Here is a 19,519-nt window from a genome sequence, read left to right as displayed (position 1 = left end):
AATAATAATACATTCAAGGTGAAACCTTGAGTGGAGTATGTTTGGAGAAGAGGAGAGAGACTACAGATTCACACAAAGGATTGTGGCATGGGCCAGCCACCGCAAGTTTATATACTCTAATGAAACATTTCAGCAGTGCACTCTACTGCAGTACCAAGCCAGTTTATAATTCGACCCCTTCCAGTGATATAGAAAGCCCCTACATAACATCATTGTATACCATCAAGCCTCTATCACCTGATACCCCCTTTGTGATATCCTTTCCACCCATCTCAGATTGGCATAACATAAAAACAAACATTGTCGCTAGAAACTGCTCATTTAGACAGCAGATCCGATTCTGCAGTTCTTGGCTCACCATTCTTTCAAGGGTGTAGATACCCTTTTCCCTAGATCAACTGGTACCAAAAAGTTCAATTTCACCTTAGTGTGGGTGGGGCAGAGTGTTCTTAAACATGAAAATAACCTGCATGTACTCCTACTAATTCTTAGTCAAGAAGGACTCAATATGATGATTTGACCACTTGTGAATCTCAGACCTGGCAATGCGTCGAGAGAAAGTTATATGGATGGCGCAACTAAAAGGAGACTGAGTATGCCACACCACATTAATACATTTGTGCAAAATATGCGTTTCATGAGGTACACTATCAGCAAAAGCTATTACCTATACTGGGTCTTTGCTTTCAGACAAAAAAAGTCACCCACCCACTTTTTTCCTGGCAAAATGCACGAGGGTAGTAGTAGCGGGCTTTCTCGGTTACAAAGAAAGTTTCATCTGTAGTTTTCTGGGCGATTGGCCATTTGCAGACAGAAGGTACTACGGGCCATATGTATCAACACATTTCCCCATAGACACAGAATGGGCAAAACCCTTTGATACATCTGGCCCAACAAGATGTGCAGCCGCATTCGACTGTCAACAACCATGTCTTCACCTCAAACCTTTAGTCTTGTTCATCCAGGAATTACACGTTTTGAACAAAGGCCTTTGAAGACTGTTTGTGTTGTACAAAATGCCATTGCCTCTGAGTCACTTCTCGTCTGGTCAGAAATGTCTCCTCTTTGTGGGATTGCATGTCGTCGTCGTCCGGCTACCTCCAGAAGCCTGAAATCTTGACATTTGTGACTGATCATCTCTGGAGGAATGCAAAGGCACTATGGACAAGCTCACAACTTTTAAGTAGTCTTCCAAAACGCTGAAGAATCTCAGCAAGAGGCTAGAGTATAGGGCACGTTCATCTGGCACTCATCCATCCATCCTACTGCCTACACCACCCCAGATCCTTCCATCTGGATATCCTCGCTCACTCAACAAGCAGCAATTCCTAACACCCATATTTCTGTGTAGATACTCTTGTCACTGGTTCTGGTGAGGAATCTTTACATTGCATCGGGGCACCTTTCAGGATTACATACTTGAGGGGCTGACAAACGCTACGTTTCAGCTAAAAGAGCACAAGTGGCAGTCAATCTGACGAAAGGTGCTATCTGATCCCTTTGCAGCAAGGTGAACGAAGATCTAAACAATACACCCCTTCGATAACCTGGTGGCGCTTCCCCTCTCAGAGTTGATTTCAGATCTGGAATCCTGTGCAGTTTGCTCCAGACTGTCCATGGTACTGCCACTTCACCTATCCACATACCTGCACAGGAGGCGTCGGTGCTTGCCAGAGCTCCTCCGCCCCCATCCTACTGTGTCTGTCCTTGACCATCTTGCTTCTGACAGCTTGCGGGATGTCCAAATGAACTTCCCTGACAATGGCACGAACAGCTTGAAACCAGCATTGCGTTCTTCCACAAAATTGCCTTGCTCTTTCAAGTCTCGAGGAAAAGCAGGTAAACTGTGATTTGCCAAGGAGAACCAATGCCGCCATGTCATCTTTATTTACCTATCTCAGGCTTTCAATGCCGCCGTGTCATCTTTATTTACCTATCTCAGGCTTTAAATGCCGCCACGTCATCTTATTTTACCTATCTCAGGCTTTCAATGCCGCCACGTCATCTTTATTTACCTATTTCAAGCTTTCAATGCCGCCATGTCATCTTTATTTACCTATCTCAGGCTTTCAATGCCGCCGCGTCATCTTTATTTACCTATCTCGGGCTTTCAATGCCGCCATGTCATCTTTATTTACCTATCTCAGGCTTTCAATGCCGCCGAGTCATCTTTATTTACCTATCTCAGGCTTTCAATGCCGCCATGTCATCTTTATTTACCTATCTCAGGCTTTCAATAACGCCGTGTCATCTTTATTTACCTATCTCAGGCTTTCAATGCCGCCGTGTCATCTTTATTTACCTATCTCAGGCTTTCAATGCCGCCATGTCATCTTTATTTACCTATCTCAGGCTTTCAATGACGCCATGTCATCTTTATTTACCTATCTCAGGCTTTCAATGACGCCATGTCATCTTTATTTACCTATCTCAGGCTTTCAATGCCGCCGAGTCATCTTTATTTACCTATCTCGGGCTTTCAATGCCGCCATGTCATCTTTATTTACCTATCTCAGGCTTTCAATGCTGCCGTGTCATCTTTATTTACCTATCTCAGGCTTTCAATGCCGCCGTGTCATCTTTATTTACCTATCTCGGGCTTTCAATGCCGCCAAGTCATCTTTATTTACCTATCTCAGGCTTTCAATGCCGCCGTGTCCTCTTTATTTACCTATCTCAGGCTTTCAATGCCGCCGTGTCATCTTTATTTACCTATCTCAGGCTTTCAATGCCGCCATGTCATCTTTATTTACCTATCTCAGGCTTTCAATGCCGCCGTGTCCTCTTTATTTACCTATCGCAGGCTTTCAATGCCGCCATGTAATCTTTATTTACCTATCTCAGGCTTTCAATGCCGCCATGTCATCTTTATTTACCTATCTCAGGCTTTCAATGCCGCCGAGTCATCTTTATTTACCTATCTCGGGCTTTCAATGCCGCCATGTCATCTTTATTTACCTATCTCAGGCTTTCAATGCTGCCGTGCCATCTTTATTTACCTATCTCAGGCTTTCAATGCCGCCGTGTCTTCTTTATTTACCTATCTCGGGCTTTCAATGCCGCCAAGTCATCTTTATTTACCTATCTCAGGCTTTCAATGCCGCCACGTCATCTTTATTTACCTATCTCAGGCTTTCAATGCCGCCACGTCATCTTTATTTACCTATCTCAGGCTTTCAATGCCGCCGTGTCCTCTTTATTTACCTATCTCAGGCTTTCAATGCCGCCGTGTCATCTTTATTTACCTATCTCAGGCTTTCAATGCCGCCATGTCATCTTTATTTACCTATCTCAGGCTTTCAATGCCGCCGTGTCATCTTTATTTACCTATCTCAGGCTTTCAATGCCGCCGTGTCCTCTTTATTTACCTATCTCAGGCTTTCAATGCCGCCGTGTCATCTTTATTTACCTATCTCAGGCTTTCAATGCCGCCATGTCATCTTTATTTACCTATCTCAGGCTTTCAATGCCGCCGTGTCATCTTTATTTACCTATCTCAGGCTTTCAATGCCGCCATGTCATCTTTATTTACCTATCTCAGGCTTTCAATGCCGCCGTGTCCTCTTTATTTACCTATCTCGGGCTTTCAATGCCGCCATGTAATCTTTATTTACCTATCTCAGGCTTTCAATGCCGCCATGTCATCTTTATTTACCTATCTCAGGCTTTCAATGCCGCCGTGTCATCTTTATTTACCTATCTCGGGCTTTCAATGCCGCCATGTCATCTTTATTTACCTATCTCAGGCTTTCAATGCCGCCATGTCATCTTTATTTACCTATCTCAGGCTTTCAATGCCGCCGAGTCATCTTTATTTACCTATCTCAGGCTTTCAATAACGCCGTGTCCTCTTTATTTACCTATCACAGGCTTTCAATGCCGCCATGTAATCTTTATTTACCTATCTCAGGCTTTCAATGCCGCCGTGTCATCTTTATTTACCTATCTCAGGCTTTCAATGCCGCCGTGTCATCTTTATTTACCTATCTCAGGCTTTCAATGCCGCCATGTCATCTTTATTTACCTATCTCAGGCTTTCAATGCCGCCGAGTCATCTTTATTTACCTATCTCAGGCTTTCAATGCCGCCGTGTCATCTTTATTTACCTATCTCAGGCTTTCAATGATGCCACGTCATCTGTATTTACCTATCTCAGGCTTTCAATGCCGCCGTGTCATCTTTATTTACCTATCTCAGGCTTTCAATGCTGCCACGTCATCTTTATTTACCTATCTCAGGCTTTCAGTTCTCTTAGTTTAATGATGTCGCTGCCAATAATGCTCAGACAAGTTTTCCTTAAGCAGTCCCTTGCTAGGTAGTATCTTGCTTCAAAATTGCTTCTTTAAGGCCAACACATATTGTCAGCCATAGGCTGATGCAGGCAGGAGGAAATGTAGCAATCACTGCGTGCATGAGCAATTTACCAAATCCAGTACTTTGCGGCTAGCAAAAGATTAGTAAATATTTTTGCTGAGCTTTATTGAATTGTCCATCTCAGAACGAGTACGCTTGAAGCTAAAGCCTTTATATCCTCTTTCCTTAATTGATCTCAAAGCCCCCGAAAACCGAGGTATGGAGGAAGCTTTTAACAGGATTTATGGATACTAAATGACCATTTCCCTTCAAGGATAAGACAAAAGACTTGTTTAAAATAGTGGCTCCCCAAAATGGGTTTTATCCCTGAATTAATAAAGATCTACCTATCTACCTGTGGTTTAGGGACATGTGTGTTTGTGCTTCAAATATCCATTCTCTGCTTAAGCTCAAACCAAACGGCATACGTAATCCTGCGCATGATGGGACAGGGTAACTTTAAGACTCTTTAAAGAGACAGTTTGAGTTTGTTCTTAAGATGAACATACACTTGTTTTAGTTTTTCATTTTAAAATGCTTTTCTTAAGTACTACGTCAACACGCAAAATACTCTTATGATGATTTGGTAATCTATGTTCCTTTCAAAAAAGACAAAAAATAACCTGTCTTTATTTAATAAGTTTAAAAATGTGGAAACACTTCTCAGTGGTTTCTGGCACATACACCCATATAGCCCTGATAGTCGGTCTATTAACTGTTCTACCTCATCCGGGTTACTGAAACGGTTTATTTAAAGTGGGGACTGCATTTCTTAGTCGCTGCCCTAATCTCCTGCCTTTATATTGATTGAAATCTTTGCTTTGTGCAGGTTTCAGAACTCATCATGTCATCTGATGATGCAAAGCTCTTTGTTGGGGGCCTCAATTTTGACACCAACGAGTCCACGTTGAAGCACACTTTTTCCAAGTATGGGCAGATCGTAGAAGGTGAGACTGAATTTCAAGCATCTTGTTTCTCCGATGTCTGAAATGTAATGACTGTCCGCAGATGGCTCTCACACAGCTTTTGTTTTCCCTGCAGTTGTTGTAGTAAAAGACCGAGAGACCCAGAGATCCAGAGGCTTTGGATTTGTCACCTTCGACAATCAAGATGACGCAAAGGATGCACAGCAGGCCCTGAATGGAAAGGTGGGGGTCCCTGAATAGCAATATATCTGAGAATGCCTGGGATCTGCTGATAGCTTAGTGAATTCATGGAAGAAATGCACTAATAGGAGTAACTTGTGAGCCCAGTTGACCTCAATGATTGTGGTATTTTCTGTTATGGAGCACTCTGCCTGATTTGCAGTGCGTTTATCGAACACATGGCTTGCAGGCTTTTCAACATTTTTATTTTGTGTTCCTCTAAGCTGACCATACTACTGTGTTTTCTCTACTCCTGCACTCCAGACTGTTGATGGGCGCCAGATTAGAGTTGACCAAGCCGGCAAATCTTCAGATCGAAATCGCGGTGGCTATCAAGGAGGTTCTGGTGGCGGCAGAGGATTTTCCCGTGGAGGCAGAGGAGGGCGAGGTATTGGAATGATGTTATGTGGGACATCTTTAAGTGTCTTATTACCACAGTCACAACCTTTCTACCTCTGTGGGTAGGATGTCAATAACTTTTTTTTAAAGATATACCCAAAATCTTGTTGCTCATGCTGAGATCTAGAACATACATAAATGCTTGCTTCCTCTTTAAACTCCTGACTGTCTGCTTCCTTCTTGTAGGCGGCGGAGACGGGTACGGAGGGAATTATGGCAGCAGTTATGATAGTAGCCGTTTTGACTCCAGACGCGGAGGATATGGTGGTGGATCCCGTGATTATTACGGCGGGTAAGAGGACTTACTCTGTTCGGATTCGTGTTGTTGGTGAGGGACTGTCTGTGCACCTGCTGCAGCTACCACTGTGTAACAGGTCCCAGAGCAACAACACAACTTCTGTTTGCAGTAGTGTCAGCCTGTGGTGGCAAGGCTTGCCTTGAGCTGGGGTGGTCTCAGTTTTATTAGAGCTGACCCTCTCTATCCACAGCGTAACTTCTGAGATCTGTAGCTGCGTGGTGGCCTCTTACTATGGGTTCCACAATAACCTTGGCAGAAAGTCAGTGGTTGCTTTGTTGTGCCAGGCAACCTAGCTGTCCACGTAGGGCTGGACATCTGACAAAGGTTTGCCATCCTTGAAATGTCTCCATGCTCGCCTTCTGCCAGTAGAGCACATGCTGCTTTCTGACCAACCCCTACAGTTTGGATTTAATTGAGCAATCTGGACACTGCAACTGCTGCCTGACCACACGTCCCTGAGTAACTGCCTGGGAATTAATGTCGGCGTCAATCACTAGATTATCATTAACGTTCATAAACGCTTTTTCCATCTCAACCCATGGGCTAGTTTCAAAAACAATAGTGTACCTATTAAATTAAAGCCACAATTGGCATTAATAATCGTTAACGGAGTGCCCCAGCCACCCTTTTAAAAAGAAAAAGCAGGGAATCTGCATACATAGAAACCTCATAAACGTGCAATTTGACAATGTCATCTGCAATTCCTCTCATGAAATTCGACCTGAACAACATCAAAACACGCACTTAGCACAGCAACCGTGCAGTAGATACACAAACTAGTTGTGCTTCTATCGTCGTCAACCAGAGAAATTCTCTCCCCACCCCCTCAAAAAACACATTTTCCTCACATTTCAGTGATGGAAAGTTTTGGAATCTGCCTGGATCCACAAAATTCCACCCACCCCGCATTCCCCAGAGCCTTCTGATGAAAATGGTACTTCACTTGTGTGGGTAGGCCGAGTGCCCGTAACAGGAAACTGGCCAAAACGCAACGTGGACACACCACATTTTCACAGTGAAAATGGACCCTTTTTTTGGAAAGTGCCTAGCTGTAGATTTTGAACCCTAGCTCTGGCGGCACCTAGGGTACCTAGCAAACCTAAAAAAAATTGAAAACTAGACACCCAGGGGAATCCAGGATGGGGGGGACTTGTCTGGCTCTCACCAGAATCTGTTACTCAGAATCCCTTGCAAACCTCAAACTAGGTCAAAAACCCACATTTTCCTCTCATTTCTGTGGGAAAAGTTCGTGAATCTGCATGGATCCACAAATTTCCTACCCTTCCGCGATAAAAATGGCTCAAGTACCAGCGACAGGCAAGGGCCCAAAACATATTGAGGGGGTCACCTGGGTTTTTGGCCCCGGGCTCGGCGGCTATCTTGGGAAACCTACCAGACCCACACATTTCTGAAAACTAAACACCCGGGAGAGTCCAGTGAGGTATAGCTTGCTTGGGCCCCCCAACGTTTTCCTACCCAGAATCAATTTTAACAGAGCAGCAACCTGGTCATGACCGCATCGCATACCTTCCCAGACACTATGATCTAGGTGTCCAATCATCAGCTGAGGCATCGGTTTCTCTGTATTGTGTGAACGTTGTTGGTACGGTAAGCCTCATTTCCGCACAATGTCTTTGACAAATTTTACTTTATGAATCGTTATTCAAACGTGTGAATCTATGAAAGATCCAATGCTGTTCTGCAGCATTACTATCTCTCTAAGTCATATGCTCCCTCTCCTCCCGGTTCATAATGCTATTGCGAGCAGTGCAAACCTGGCAGTTAGCACCCCTGAGGAGGGTTTGAGCTTGGGAGTCCCCCCAACGCCACCAAAATGTCTGGACTTTGGGCTACAGAGTGGGGTGGATGGGCTTAGTATAGTCTACAGAGGTCTGTCCTTTATTTTCAATATCATTTGCTTTACTGAAAAACTGCTATGTTAAACATTGCCTTCTGCAGGCGATTACAATTATTCTGTGCATGAGTTTAGGAGGCTGTGTTAAGCCTTGCATCCATGGTATCAACATAATTAGGAGATCATATTTTTCAGATATGGGCGGGGCCCCCACGCATGGATTTGTGTGAAAGAAAAAGTAAAAATGGAAGATTTGTGGTTCACCCATGGCTGAAAGACCAGCCTCTCTGGGCGGAAGGTCCTCTAAAGACACTTACATGTTCATAGATGTGCTAGATATAATCACCTGGCAAAGCTCTTCAGTTAAAGTGTGCTGTAGCTTTGTTGACTGCCAGTCGACTGCTGTTAAATATCACACTAAGAGTAAATTGTCAGATTTCACTTTGCTAGGAGTTGGTGTATACAGTGCGTTTTTGTTTTTGATTCTCATCTGAATTGTCTCTCCTCAGCGGAGGCAGGCGTGGTGGCTATGATCGCTCCGGGGGATCCTACAGAGACAGTTATGAATAGCTTGAAGGTAAGTCGGTTCAGAGTGTTGTGTCTTTGTGCCGTGGTTACACGGAACTTCCAAATATCCAGCAGTATCTGTTCTCTGAGTCTCACCATGACCTAAGCCAGAATCAGTACCTTGAATGTTTCATGTTCTCCATCTTCAGTGACATGCTTGAACACTGATTGATTCTGTCGTGTGCCAGACACTGGAACACTTCTGAAAAGCAGTCATTCGGGCATTTATTGCATTCCTCCTTTTAGTACATGGGAAACAGTAAACATTCTTTATTAAACCTGCAGATGGCTAGAATATCTCCTGGTCCAAGGATCACTGCAAATCTACTTATGTGTGCCTGACTGAAATCCTCCTTGCATACACAAGAGTCCTCTATAAAAACCCAAGGCATGTCTCCAGGTGTTAGAGACAAAGAAAATGATTCCAACAGTGCCCTTGGTGTGGAGCCAAGTACACCCACACCAGCACACAGGAAGTATGCAACGTGTGCCTGTCTCCAGCGCACAAAGAACAATGCGCTGCATAGCACTGTTCAAATAAAAATTAGGACACAACAAGATCAACACGCACGCACCACCCTCCGGCTTGGATACGAAACTTAAGGACAAGCCTTCCGGCTCTGGCTCGAGCCGGCCCCGTTCCGGTACTGAAACACCTCAGCACTGAATCATAAGCCGCCTCATGTGCCACTCCCTACAATGCCGGCAACGAAGGACTCGGAGCCGAAATCGTCCAGACCAAAATCCTCGGCACCTAAAAGCTCGGAGCCGTCAACCTGCGCACAGAAACTCTCGGACCCGAAACATCAGGTTCTAAACACACAAAAAATAAGCATCCAGACTCGGTACATTTGGTGCACAAAGACCCTCATAGATCTTCCACGCCGAAACCCATTCCTAAGGAAAAAGACACTCCTTCCAAGGAACTTCCATCCGAAGATACAGTTTTTGGGCCCAATAGAGAAAAGACTCTGTATCGATCCCAAAGCTGGACACCTTACAGCCACTCTTCCAAAAAAACGGAAGCAAGATCTCTCAGAGGTTACTAACCCTTTTCCCCCTTGCATACCTCCTTCTTCACCTAACCCACATCTACTAATCACACCATCAAATTCACCACCACCCCCATTTTCACCTGAACCACAGGATGATGATAATGGGGAACCGGGATGGGGACGAGGATCAGGACATTCCACATGACACTGACCCATGGGAAGATTACAATAAAGACCCTGACCTGTATCCCTCCAGACCCTCTCCACCTGATGATAATATAGGCTTGCACAGCTTATTAACGGCTGCTCAATACCACGGGTGGAGCTACATTCAGACACGCTAGAGGAGGATTTTCTTGTGGAGACATTCACGCATTCACAGAAATCCACTAATACTTTGCCCATACTCAAGAGCATTATAAAACACGTAGACGAGGTTTTTACGGACCCAGTCAGAGCCAGAATACTGACCCTTCTGTGCTGATGACGGCCCCCATCCGTCATGCATCACGGTGTACATATTAAGGGACAGTTGCCCTTAGACTCTCTTGTCGTATCTAGTGCACGCAAAAGAGCTAATTCCCAAACTACAGGCAACGCCCCATCTCCTGATAAGGAGTCTAAATAAATAGATGCATCAGGCAAATGATTGGCCTCACGGGCTGCTAGTAATTGGCGAATCGCCAATGCTCAGGCCCTATTACCACGCTACGCCAGAGCTCACTATGATGAGTTAGAAAAACTCATCCAATGTTTGCCTGATGAATACAAGACAAAGGCTAACAACCTCATCCAAGAAGGGAAGCTTATCACCAATACATCCATGAAATGCGCACTAGATGCAACAGACACAGCATCTCGTGCCATCAACACCAGCATACGCAGGCACGCTTGGCTTCGAATCTCTGGATTCAAGCAGGAGGTCCAATCCTCCGTACTCAATCAGCCCTTTGATGAAGAGCATCTTTTTGGGCCAACAGTCGACACTTCAGTTGAAAAGATGAAAAAGGACACCGAAACTGCGAAGTCCATGGGGGCATTACAATTACCTTCTAGCAGGGGTTCCTTTCACCGCTCCTTTTATAGCGGTGGCACAAGATGCAGCCAAATAAGTTGTGCCCTGGATACTGGCCACACATGGATGCTGCCCACAGGTTTTTCAGGGGGTGTATGGGCACTTTCAATTCGGTTCTACCTGACACTGCTTCCTCCCACATCAGAGCATCTCTGATGAGCTCCTCTCCATCTTACTACAGCAACTGCAAGTTCTGCAGTATTGGGGTATCTTTCATAGATACACATGCCTGAATCATTCCCCATCGTCGGAGTGGGAGTCCCAGGAACTCCCACTCCGACGACGGGGAATGATTCAGGCATGTGAATCTATGAAAGATACCAATACGTTGGTCCGGGAGTGTGTGGTCCTGCTCTCCGATCAGGCTACCCCTTTAGAAAGATTTTTTGTCTCTACAGCAGGGCTTGGTTTTCCACTCAAACCTGCTCAATCTTCACCTCTGTGCTCGGAGATTGAGTAATTGCAGTTGACCGCGTTTGATTTGGCAACAAAATTGTGGACGTCATCCTGGCTGCCAGGATGTCTATTTACGCTGGGACAAATTTGAGTTCTGATGCAGAGTCCGCAGGACAGACCCGTTGCAAGTCAATCTGTTGGATATTTTATTTGTTTTGTCTTTGATCTAGCAAGTTCATGCAGTGGGCACCATTAAAGGTTATTTATTGACCCTTTCGACTTTTTGGTTGTTTTCCTGGGCCGACTGTCCTTGGTTTTTAAATGACCCGCGCCTGCATACCCACACGGGTGAGAAGCTGCACCATACAGATCGGCATAATATAACCTGTTGTGCAGTTTCTTGAAGGTTTAACACGCATTTCCTCTGAATCTGTTATTGATGTTACAGTAGAACCTTGTGTTCTGTAGTAGGGGATCTCTGTGTATAGTCATAATCTAGTGAATAGTCCCGCCCATGTGCGTGGACCCCGGAGCAATCAAAAATAATCTCTTACAGTGTCAAAAAATGCAGAAAAGCATAGACACTTAAGAGAGAATTTAAAGACAGATAATGCAGCCTAAAAAGGCTACACTGTCCAGTACTTCAACTAGAAATTCCACCATAAAATCCACAAAACAGCAAAAGCCTGTACAGATTTCCCTTGCTTAAGAGCAAAATCCCTCCGGAATGATAGAGAGAAGAACCTGGACAGACAAGCCCCATAGGCTGCCATTATGTGGCTCAAAACAGGATACTGTGCCTTTAAGAGAATCTTCCAGAACCTTCTCCCAGTATCCCAGAATGCATAGCAGGTCCAACTTAGTTTCAGTTCTTTTTTCCGGCTCCTGCAAGCAGGACCCTGGAGCATTGAGCTCTCCCTTTTCAAGGGTTTTGTTAGTGTTTTCTCACTAAATTCGATTTTGTGTACTTTTAAAGTACTTTGGTGACTTTCTTCTTGGTTTTCTGCACTCATTTATTGTCCATAATGCCTGCATTATTCGATAAATGCCCGGAGTGCTCCAGGAAGAAGGCCAAGTCAGACCCCCATGCCTTCCCTCTTCCCACATCCCAGAGGAGTGTGTGATCTGTAGAGGCTTCTCTGGCAGGACCCTGAAGGACAGGAGGAAGATCAGACTTCAGGGACTTGAAGAAAGAAGACTGAAGGCTCAAGGTGGGTCTGGAGGGGCTTCTACTGCCCATGCTGAGGCCTCTGGGGGGCTCCCCAGGGGCAGGAAGTCCAGCAAACGTCCAAGATCTCCGTCTGGGTCGGTTGCCATGACCACGACGTCGAGAGGACGGTCCACGGCCAGTTCCCGGTCTCCCCAGGGCTCTGGGTTGAGCAAACGTCGCCCGTCGACGTCGAGGGACTTACACAGGCCGCCGTCGAACCCGGTGTCGATTTCCTCGTCGTCGGCGTCGAGCGGACGGCATCGAAGGGCCCGGCGTCGGCGCTCGCCGTCGAGGCGACACCGCCGTTCGCCGTCGAGGGCGAGGACATCGTCGTCGAGGGGATCCTCGTCGTCGAGGCCGCCGTCGAGACGGAAGAGGTCTCCGGCGCTGAAGAAGTCGACGTCGAGGCGATCGAAGAGGTCGACGTCGAGGCGTTCGAAGAGGTCGCCGTCGAGGCGATCGAAGAGGTCGTCGTCGAGGTCGCCGTCGAGGCACCAGCGACCGTCGTCGAGGTTTAGAGGTTCGTCCATCTGGTCGGGGTCGACGTCGAGGCGTAGAAGCCGGTCGATGCCGAGGAGTGCGAAACGGTCGACGCCGAAGGGCCGCTCGACGTCGAAGGAACCACGGTCGACGTCTGAACACCGGTCTTCCGCGTCAGGGGGCCGTAAGGACAGGCCGAGGACTGTGGGGGGCTCCCCACAGTCAGAACAGGATGGTGGCTCGCCGGGAACGGCGTATTCAGAGGTGTATACACCAAGGAAGACTGTTATACAGCCTCCTCCCCCTCCTTTGCCTAGAGGGCCTCCTCCGAGGACTGCGACGCCTCCTCCGTTGCCCCCTCTACCTGCTCTTCTGTCAGGACCACAGGCCCCGGTGCCGGGTGCTCCTCCTCCGGTTCCACCGAGATCGGTGTCGATGCCCAACCGTCCGACACCTCCGAAGAAGACTCCGAAGTCGAAGGTTCCTCCTAAGCCCAAGACGTCCGACCCGGGGAAACCGGCGGAGCGTCCCAGACCCAGGAGATCGAGGTCACGCTCAGGGAGAAGGGACAGGTCTAGGAGTGGACATGGCTCCTCCTCGAGATCCAGACATCGCCATAGGAGGCATCGGTCCAGGTCCCATTCGGCCTCTGGGACCCGTTCGTATTCGCCTACATTGTTGGATTCACCGGAGACGGGGGTGTCTCCGATAGATGACATTGGCACGTTCCAGGAGGTTCTCCTGAGAGGGGCGGCGAAGTTGGGGATCAAGGTGACGGCCCCTACGCCCACAACTTCTGTGATCTTCGAGACTTTGCACACGAAGCACCTGTCTCGCCCCCTACTGCCTTTGGTGCCAGGACTGGTCGAGCCGGCGGAACAGCTATTTCTTACGCCGGCTGTGGTGAAAGTGGCTCCCTCCAGGCTTGTCAAGAAGTACAGGGCTCCTGAGTCGGACCCGGCCTTCTTGCGGAAGGACCCAGTGCCTGATTCAGTGATTGTGACGGCGGCTCGGAAACTACATGCTACCTTCCCGTCCTCCACTGTGCCTCCGGATAAGGAGAGCCGCTGGATTGACTCGGCTGGACGGAAGGCGTGTGGCACGTCTTCCACGACAATGAAGGCCTCCAGTGACTCGGCGTTGTTAGGAAGGTACTACCGGGCACTGTGGGACTCCATGGAACAGTTTGCGGACCTTGTCCCGCGGGACAGAAAAGAGGACTTCATGGAGATCGTCCAGGAAGGGATGCTGGTTTCGAACCAGGCCATCAGTGCCGCGGCGGATATCTCCTTGCTGGCCGCTCATGGATACTGCCACGGTATCAATCAGAGACGCCATGCTTGGCTCCGGCTGACGTCGCTCAAGCCTGAAGCGCAGCAACGAGTGGCTAATCTGCCGTTTTCCGGCGACACCCTCTTCGGGAAACACGCAGATGACGAAATGGCCAGGATGAAGGCCGAGACTGAAACCCTGACGGCTGTGGGCTTGGAGAAGCCGAAAGAAAAGAAACCCTACCACCAGTTCCAACGGCGGTTCGGGTCGCAGGGTAGAGAAAGAGGACAGTCTTCTGGGCAACAACAGCAGCAGCAATACAGAAGACCCTTCCAGAAACGTCAGAGGGGTAGAGGTGGACAGCAGTCCTCTACCGCGAACAAGGGCCTGGCTGGGCCTCGCCCCTGAGCGGTTACTTCCCCTTCATCCGTTACCCGCTCCGGTGGGGGGAAGCGTTCAATTTTTTCTGGCAGAGTGGAGAAAAATTACTCAGGACAGGTGGGTGCTGAATATTGTTTGCAATGGATACAGTCTTCGGTTCATCAGCCCTCCTCCATCGATTCCTCCGGTCAGCTCGCAGTATCAACTGCGCGAGCTCCAGGCGGAGGCCGACATCCTTCTGAGGAAAAGGGCGATAGAAGATGTACCTCTGTCTCAAAGAGGAAGAGGTCTGTACTCCCGGTTCTTTCTGGTCCGAAAAAAGGACAAGAACGAGTTCAGGCCCATTCTGGACTTGCGACAGGCAAACAAATGGATTCGCAGAGAAAAGTTTCGCATGCTGTCGTTGCATCAGATTTACCCTCAGCTGCAACGGGGAGACTGGCTTTGCGCCATAGACCTGCAGGATGCGTACTTCCATGTGCCCATTGCACACAAACACCGGAAGTTCCTGCGATTTCAAGTCGGCACCAATCACTATCAGTACACGGTACTTCCGTTCGGGCTGAAGTCTGCGCCCCGGACGTTCTCGCAGTGCATGGCAGTGGTAGCGGCACACCTGCGGAAGAACAAGGTGTTTGTCTACCCATACCTGGACGATTGGTTGATCAAGGCCTCCTCCTTCTCGGAAGCTCAAGCACACTTCCAGAAGACGTGCGTTCTCTTGAACAAGCTGGGGTTGCACATCAACATGTCCAAGTCTGTCCCGACTCCGGTCCAGTGCATCCAGTACTTGGGAGCCTCCATCGATACGCTGTCGGCAAGCGTGTCTCCTTCGGAAGAGCGACGTTTATCACTCCTTCGGAAGGCTCAGGCTCTCCTGTCCGCTCCATCCACGACAGTGAGGACGGTGTCTTCTCTGCTGGGATCGATGGCTTCTTGCATCTTCCTGACGCCACATGCACGGCTGCATATGAGACCGCTGCAGGAGTGCTTGGAAGATCAGAGGGACCAGAGGAGAGGCTCTTGGGACGACAAGATACGACTGTCTCTACATGCTCTTCAGTCTCAGAAGTGGTGGTGTTCAGCGGAGAATCTCCTCAGAGGGGTTCCCTTCCACAAGGACATTCCCACTCAGACTATCGTGACGGATGCTTCTCTCCTGGGATGGGGAGCGCACTCCGGAGATCTGCAGATTCAAGGGACGTGGTCCCCGTCGGAGTCCACGTACCATATCAATTTCCTGGAACTCAGGGCTGTTCACTTGGCGCTGAAGGCCTTTCGACCGTCCTTCCGGACCAACTCTCTGCTTGTACAGACGGACAATACGACCACGATGTATTACCTCAACAAGCAGGGGGGCTCGAGATCGCGCACTCTGTCTCAGGAGGCGCAGGCGATCTGGCATTGGCTTCTGGCTCGAGGACTCTCGATAACTGCCACTCATCTGCCAGGTGTGCAGAATGTTCAGGCAGACGAGCTGAGCAGACTGATTCAGGAAAATCACGAGTGGGTCATAAACGACGAAGTACTAGGAGAAGTCTTCGCAAGGTGGGACACTCCAGACGTAGATCTGTTCGCCACCGCCGAAAACAGCAAATGCCGAGACTTCGCCTCCAGGTACTACCAGCCGGGGACGCTGGGGAACGCGTTATGGATCAACTGGTCGAACAGCTTTCTGTACGCTTTTCCACCCATTCCCCTGATTCCAGCGGTTCTCATCAAGCTCTCCCAATCCAGGGCGAAGATGATTCTGATTGCCCCGGAATGGCCCAGACAGTGGTGGTTCACGGACCTGCTTCACCGGTCTCTCCTTCCTCACATGAAGCTGCCGTGCAGGCCGGACCATCTCACGAAGTTCGGGGGGCGGATGGTGCACCCCAACCTCTCGTCTTTGAGTTTGGCGGCATGGCTCCTGAAATAGTGCAATATGGCCATTTGAATCTCCCAGCGGATTGTATGGACATACTGAAGGAGGCTAAGCGACCTTCCACTCGGACTTCTTATGCTTACAAGTGGAAGAGGTTTTGCATCTGGTGCAAGTCTAAGAACTATGACCCTACGACATGCAAGGAAGATGTCATCCTTCCATATCTGCTACATTTGGCGCAGTCTGGCCTTAATGTCCATTCCATTAAGGTTCATCTGGCTGCTTTGACTGCCTACAGGAAATGCCCTTCACAGACTTCCTTCTTGCAGATCCCTGTGATCAAAGATTTTTTGGAAGGCTTGAAGAAAGTGTTCCCTCCTGTCCGGCTTCCTTCGCCTTCATGGGACTTAAATGTGGTGCTGTCCAGATTGATGAAGGAGCCTTTTGAACCTATTCATAAGGCTTCGTTGCAGCACCTGTCCTGGAAGGCGGCGATCCTCGAGGCCATTACATCAGCCCACAGGGTGAGTGAAATTCAGGCGTTGTGTTGCCAAGAACCTTATACTGTATTTCATGCTGCTAAGGTTGTTATGCGTACTCACCCTAAGTTTCTTCCCAAGGTTGTTTCTGATTTTCATATCAATCAGACTATATCTTTACCTACGTTCTTTTATAATCCTTCATCTCCAGCGGAAAGGTCTTTGCATTCCCTGGATGTTAGGAGGGTGTTGAAGTTCTTTTTAGGTTAAGCTGATGGAGTCTCTCCTCCTCTTTCAAGGTGTAAGGCAGACTAAAGAACTTTGGAGGATAATGGATTGCCCAATGTGAAAAGGAATTACCACTTTTGGCATGAAGGTTGTCCTGGTCCTCAGCACAAGTTTGTTAGGCATGAAAGGTAGTGTAGGACAGTTGCAACAAGATAGCCTGGAGCTCAGGCACACACTGAGCTAGAGAAGGCATAAAGCAACCCATCTTTAGCATCACAAGATGCAATACGAAGCAGTGCATCAACTCGAAGGGCGTACACATGGGAAGCCCCAGAAGGAGTAGTTTCTGTCCTGTAACTCCAGTTCTGTAGTAGGGGTATCTCTGTTATAGTCATAATCTAGTGAATAGTCCCGCCCATGTGCGTGGACCCCGGAGCAATCAAAAATAATCTCTTACAGTGTCAAAAAATGCAGAAAAGCATAGACACTTAAGAGAGAATTTAAAGACAGATAATGCAGCCTAAAAAGGCTACACTGTCCAGTACTTCAACTAGAAATTCCACCATAAAATCAACAAAACAGCAAAAGCCTGTACAGATTTCCCTTGCTTTACCAGCAAAATCCCTCAGGAATGATAGAGAGAAGAACCTGGACAGACAAGCCCCATAGGCTGCCATTATGTGGCTCAAAACAGGATACTGTGCCTTTAAGAGAATCTTCCAGAACCTTCTCCCAGTATCCCAGAATGCATAGCAGGTCCAACTTAGTTTCAGTTCTTTTTGAAGGCGTAACACGCCAGACCTGTAGCATTCCATAAAGGAAAATGTCTCTCTCCACCGGGGAGGAGGGAGGGCGCTTATGACTATAACAGAGATACCCCTACTACAGAACTGGAGTTACAGGACAGAAACTACTCCTTCTGTAGTAGGGGATCTCTGTGTATAGTCATAATCTAATGAATAGAATGGCAAGCCCATCCCCACACCAAGCGGCGGTGGAGAAAACAGAATTAAGGCCACTACTGTGCGAACAGATTTCGCAGCGAAGCCTGCCCAACCTGAGCGTCTGCCCTGGCATCAGTGTCCAGGCAGTAATGCTTAGCAAAGGTATGAACCGACTTCCAAGTGGCCGCCTTGCAGATTTCTGCAATCGGAACATTACGGAGCAACGCTGTCGTGGCAGCCTTGCCCCTGGTGGAATGAGCCTTAGGCTTACCTCCTAAGGTCTTATTAGCTTTTTGGTAACACAGCTGTATGCAGGACACAATCCACCTAGAGATAGACTGCTTAGAGGTCGCAAGACCCGTCCTGACAGATCCATAATTGATGAACAATTGGTCTGACCTACGAATATCCCTGGTTCTGTAGTAGGGGTATCTCTGTTATAGTCATAAGCGCCCTCCCTCCTCCCCGGTTGGCTGCATTATCTGTCTTTAAATTCTCTCTTAAGTGTCTATGCTTTTCTGCATTTTTTGACACTGTAAGAGATTATTTTTGATTGCTCCGGGGTCCACGCACATGGGCGGGACTATTCACTAGATTATGACTATAACAGAGATACCCCTACTACAGAACTGGAGTTACAGGACAGAAACTACTCCTTCTGGGGCTTCCCATGTGTACGCCCTTCGAGTTGATGCACTGCTTCGTATTGCATCTTGTGATGCTAAAGATGGGTTGCTTTATGCCTTCTCTAGCTCAGTGTGTGCCTGAGCTCCAGGCTATCTTGTTGCAACTGTCCTACACTACCTTTCATGCCTAACAAACTTGTGCTGAGGACCAGGACAACCTTCATGCCAAAAGTGGTAATTCCTTTTCACATTGGGCAATCCATTATCCTCCAAAGTTCTTTAGTCTGCCTTACACCTTGAAAGAGGAGGAGAGACTCCATCAGCTTAACCTAAAAAGAACTTCCAGCTGATAGCACCAAAACGTGTGTACATTGGGTGGACAGTTAGCTTTTTGTGGGGGTTCTCTGGGGCAAGGAAGGGAATGGTGCTGCAGAAAAGGTCTCTGTCATGGTGGATAGTCATTTGTATTAACAGCTACTGCATATTGGCTAAGAAGCAACTTCGAAAAGGCCTGAGAGGCCCATTCCACCAGAGCTAAGACTGCCAACACTGCTTTAGTACATGAAGTGCCTTCCTTTGTATCAGTCAGGTCGCTACATGGACGTCAGTGCACACATTCACAAAGAACTACTGCCTTGCCAGCCAAGTCCAACAGGAAGGGCGTTTTGCCTGTTCAGTCCTGCAGACTTTTTAGTCTGCATTAGCCACAGAGCCACCACCTTGGGAGACGCCGCCTTGGTATCTAATCTAAAGTTGAGGGATCTGTGTTTAGAAGTATCCGTCAGAAGAACAAGTTACCTTCGAGAATGCTCTTTCTGTTGCATACTGTATCTAACCACTGATTCCTCACTGCCCTCCTACTCTCTGTTTTGTGGAGAGGTCTCTTTTTACCATTTAATATGGTCCCAAATTGGACATCTGCACCCTGGTATCTCCAGTTGTTTTGTAC

The 19,519-nt window shown here is 47.9% G+C and overlaps 1 protein-coding gene across 2 annotated transcripts in view; it reads left to right on the top strand.

Moving 5' to 3' along the window:
* The window catches only part of LOC144798962 (cold-inducible RNA-binding protein B-like), an 88,281-nt gene that overhangs the window by 4,811 nt on the left and 63,951 nt on the right, over positions 1-19,519 (top strand). For both annotated transcript variants that reach the window (XR_013603714.1, XM_078670100.1), the window contains exons 2-6: positions 5,183-5,300; positions 5,395-5,501; positions 5,763-5,886; positions 6,084-6,189; positions 8,560-8,627. Coding sequence is in view for 1 of the 2 variants with exons in the window: in XM_078670100.1 (XP_078526226.1) it covers positions 5,198-5,300; positions 5,395-5,501; positions 5,763-5,886; positions 6,084-6,189; positions 8,560-8,620 (501 nt within the window). In the remaining variant the exon portion in view is untranslated. The remainder of the gene's footprint in view (positions 1-5,182; positions 5,301-5,394; positions 5,502-5,762; positions 5,887-6,083; positions 6,190-8,559; positions 8,628-19,519) is intronic.

This window comes from Lissotriton helveticus, chromosome 12 (genome assembly GCF_964261635.1).
Source record: "Lissotriton helveticus chromosome 12, aLisHel1.1, whole genome shotgun sequence".
NCBI lineage: Eukaryota > Metazoa > Chordata > Amphibia > Caudata > Salamandridae > Lissotriton > Lissotriton helveticus.
This window is presented reverse-complemented; position numbering and strand designations above follow the sequence as displayed.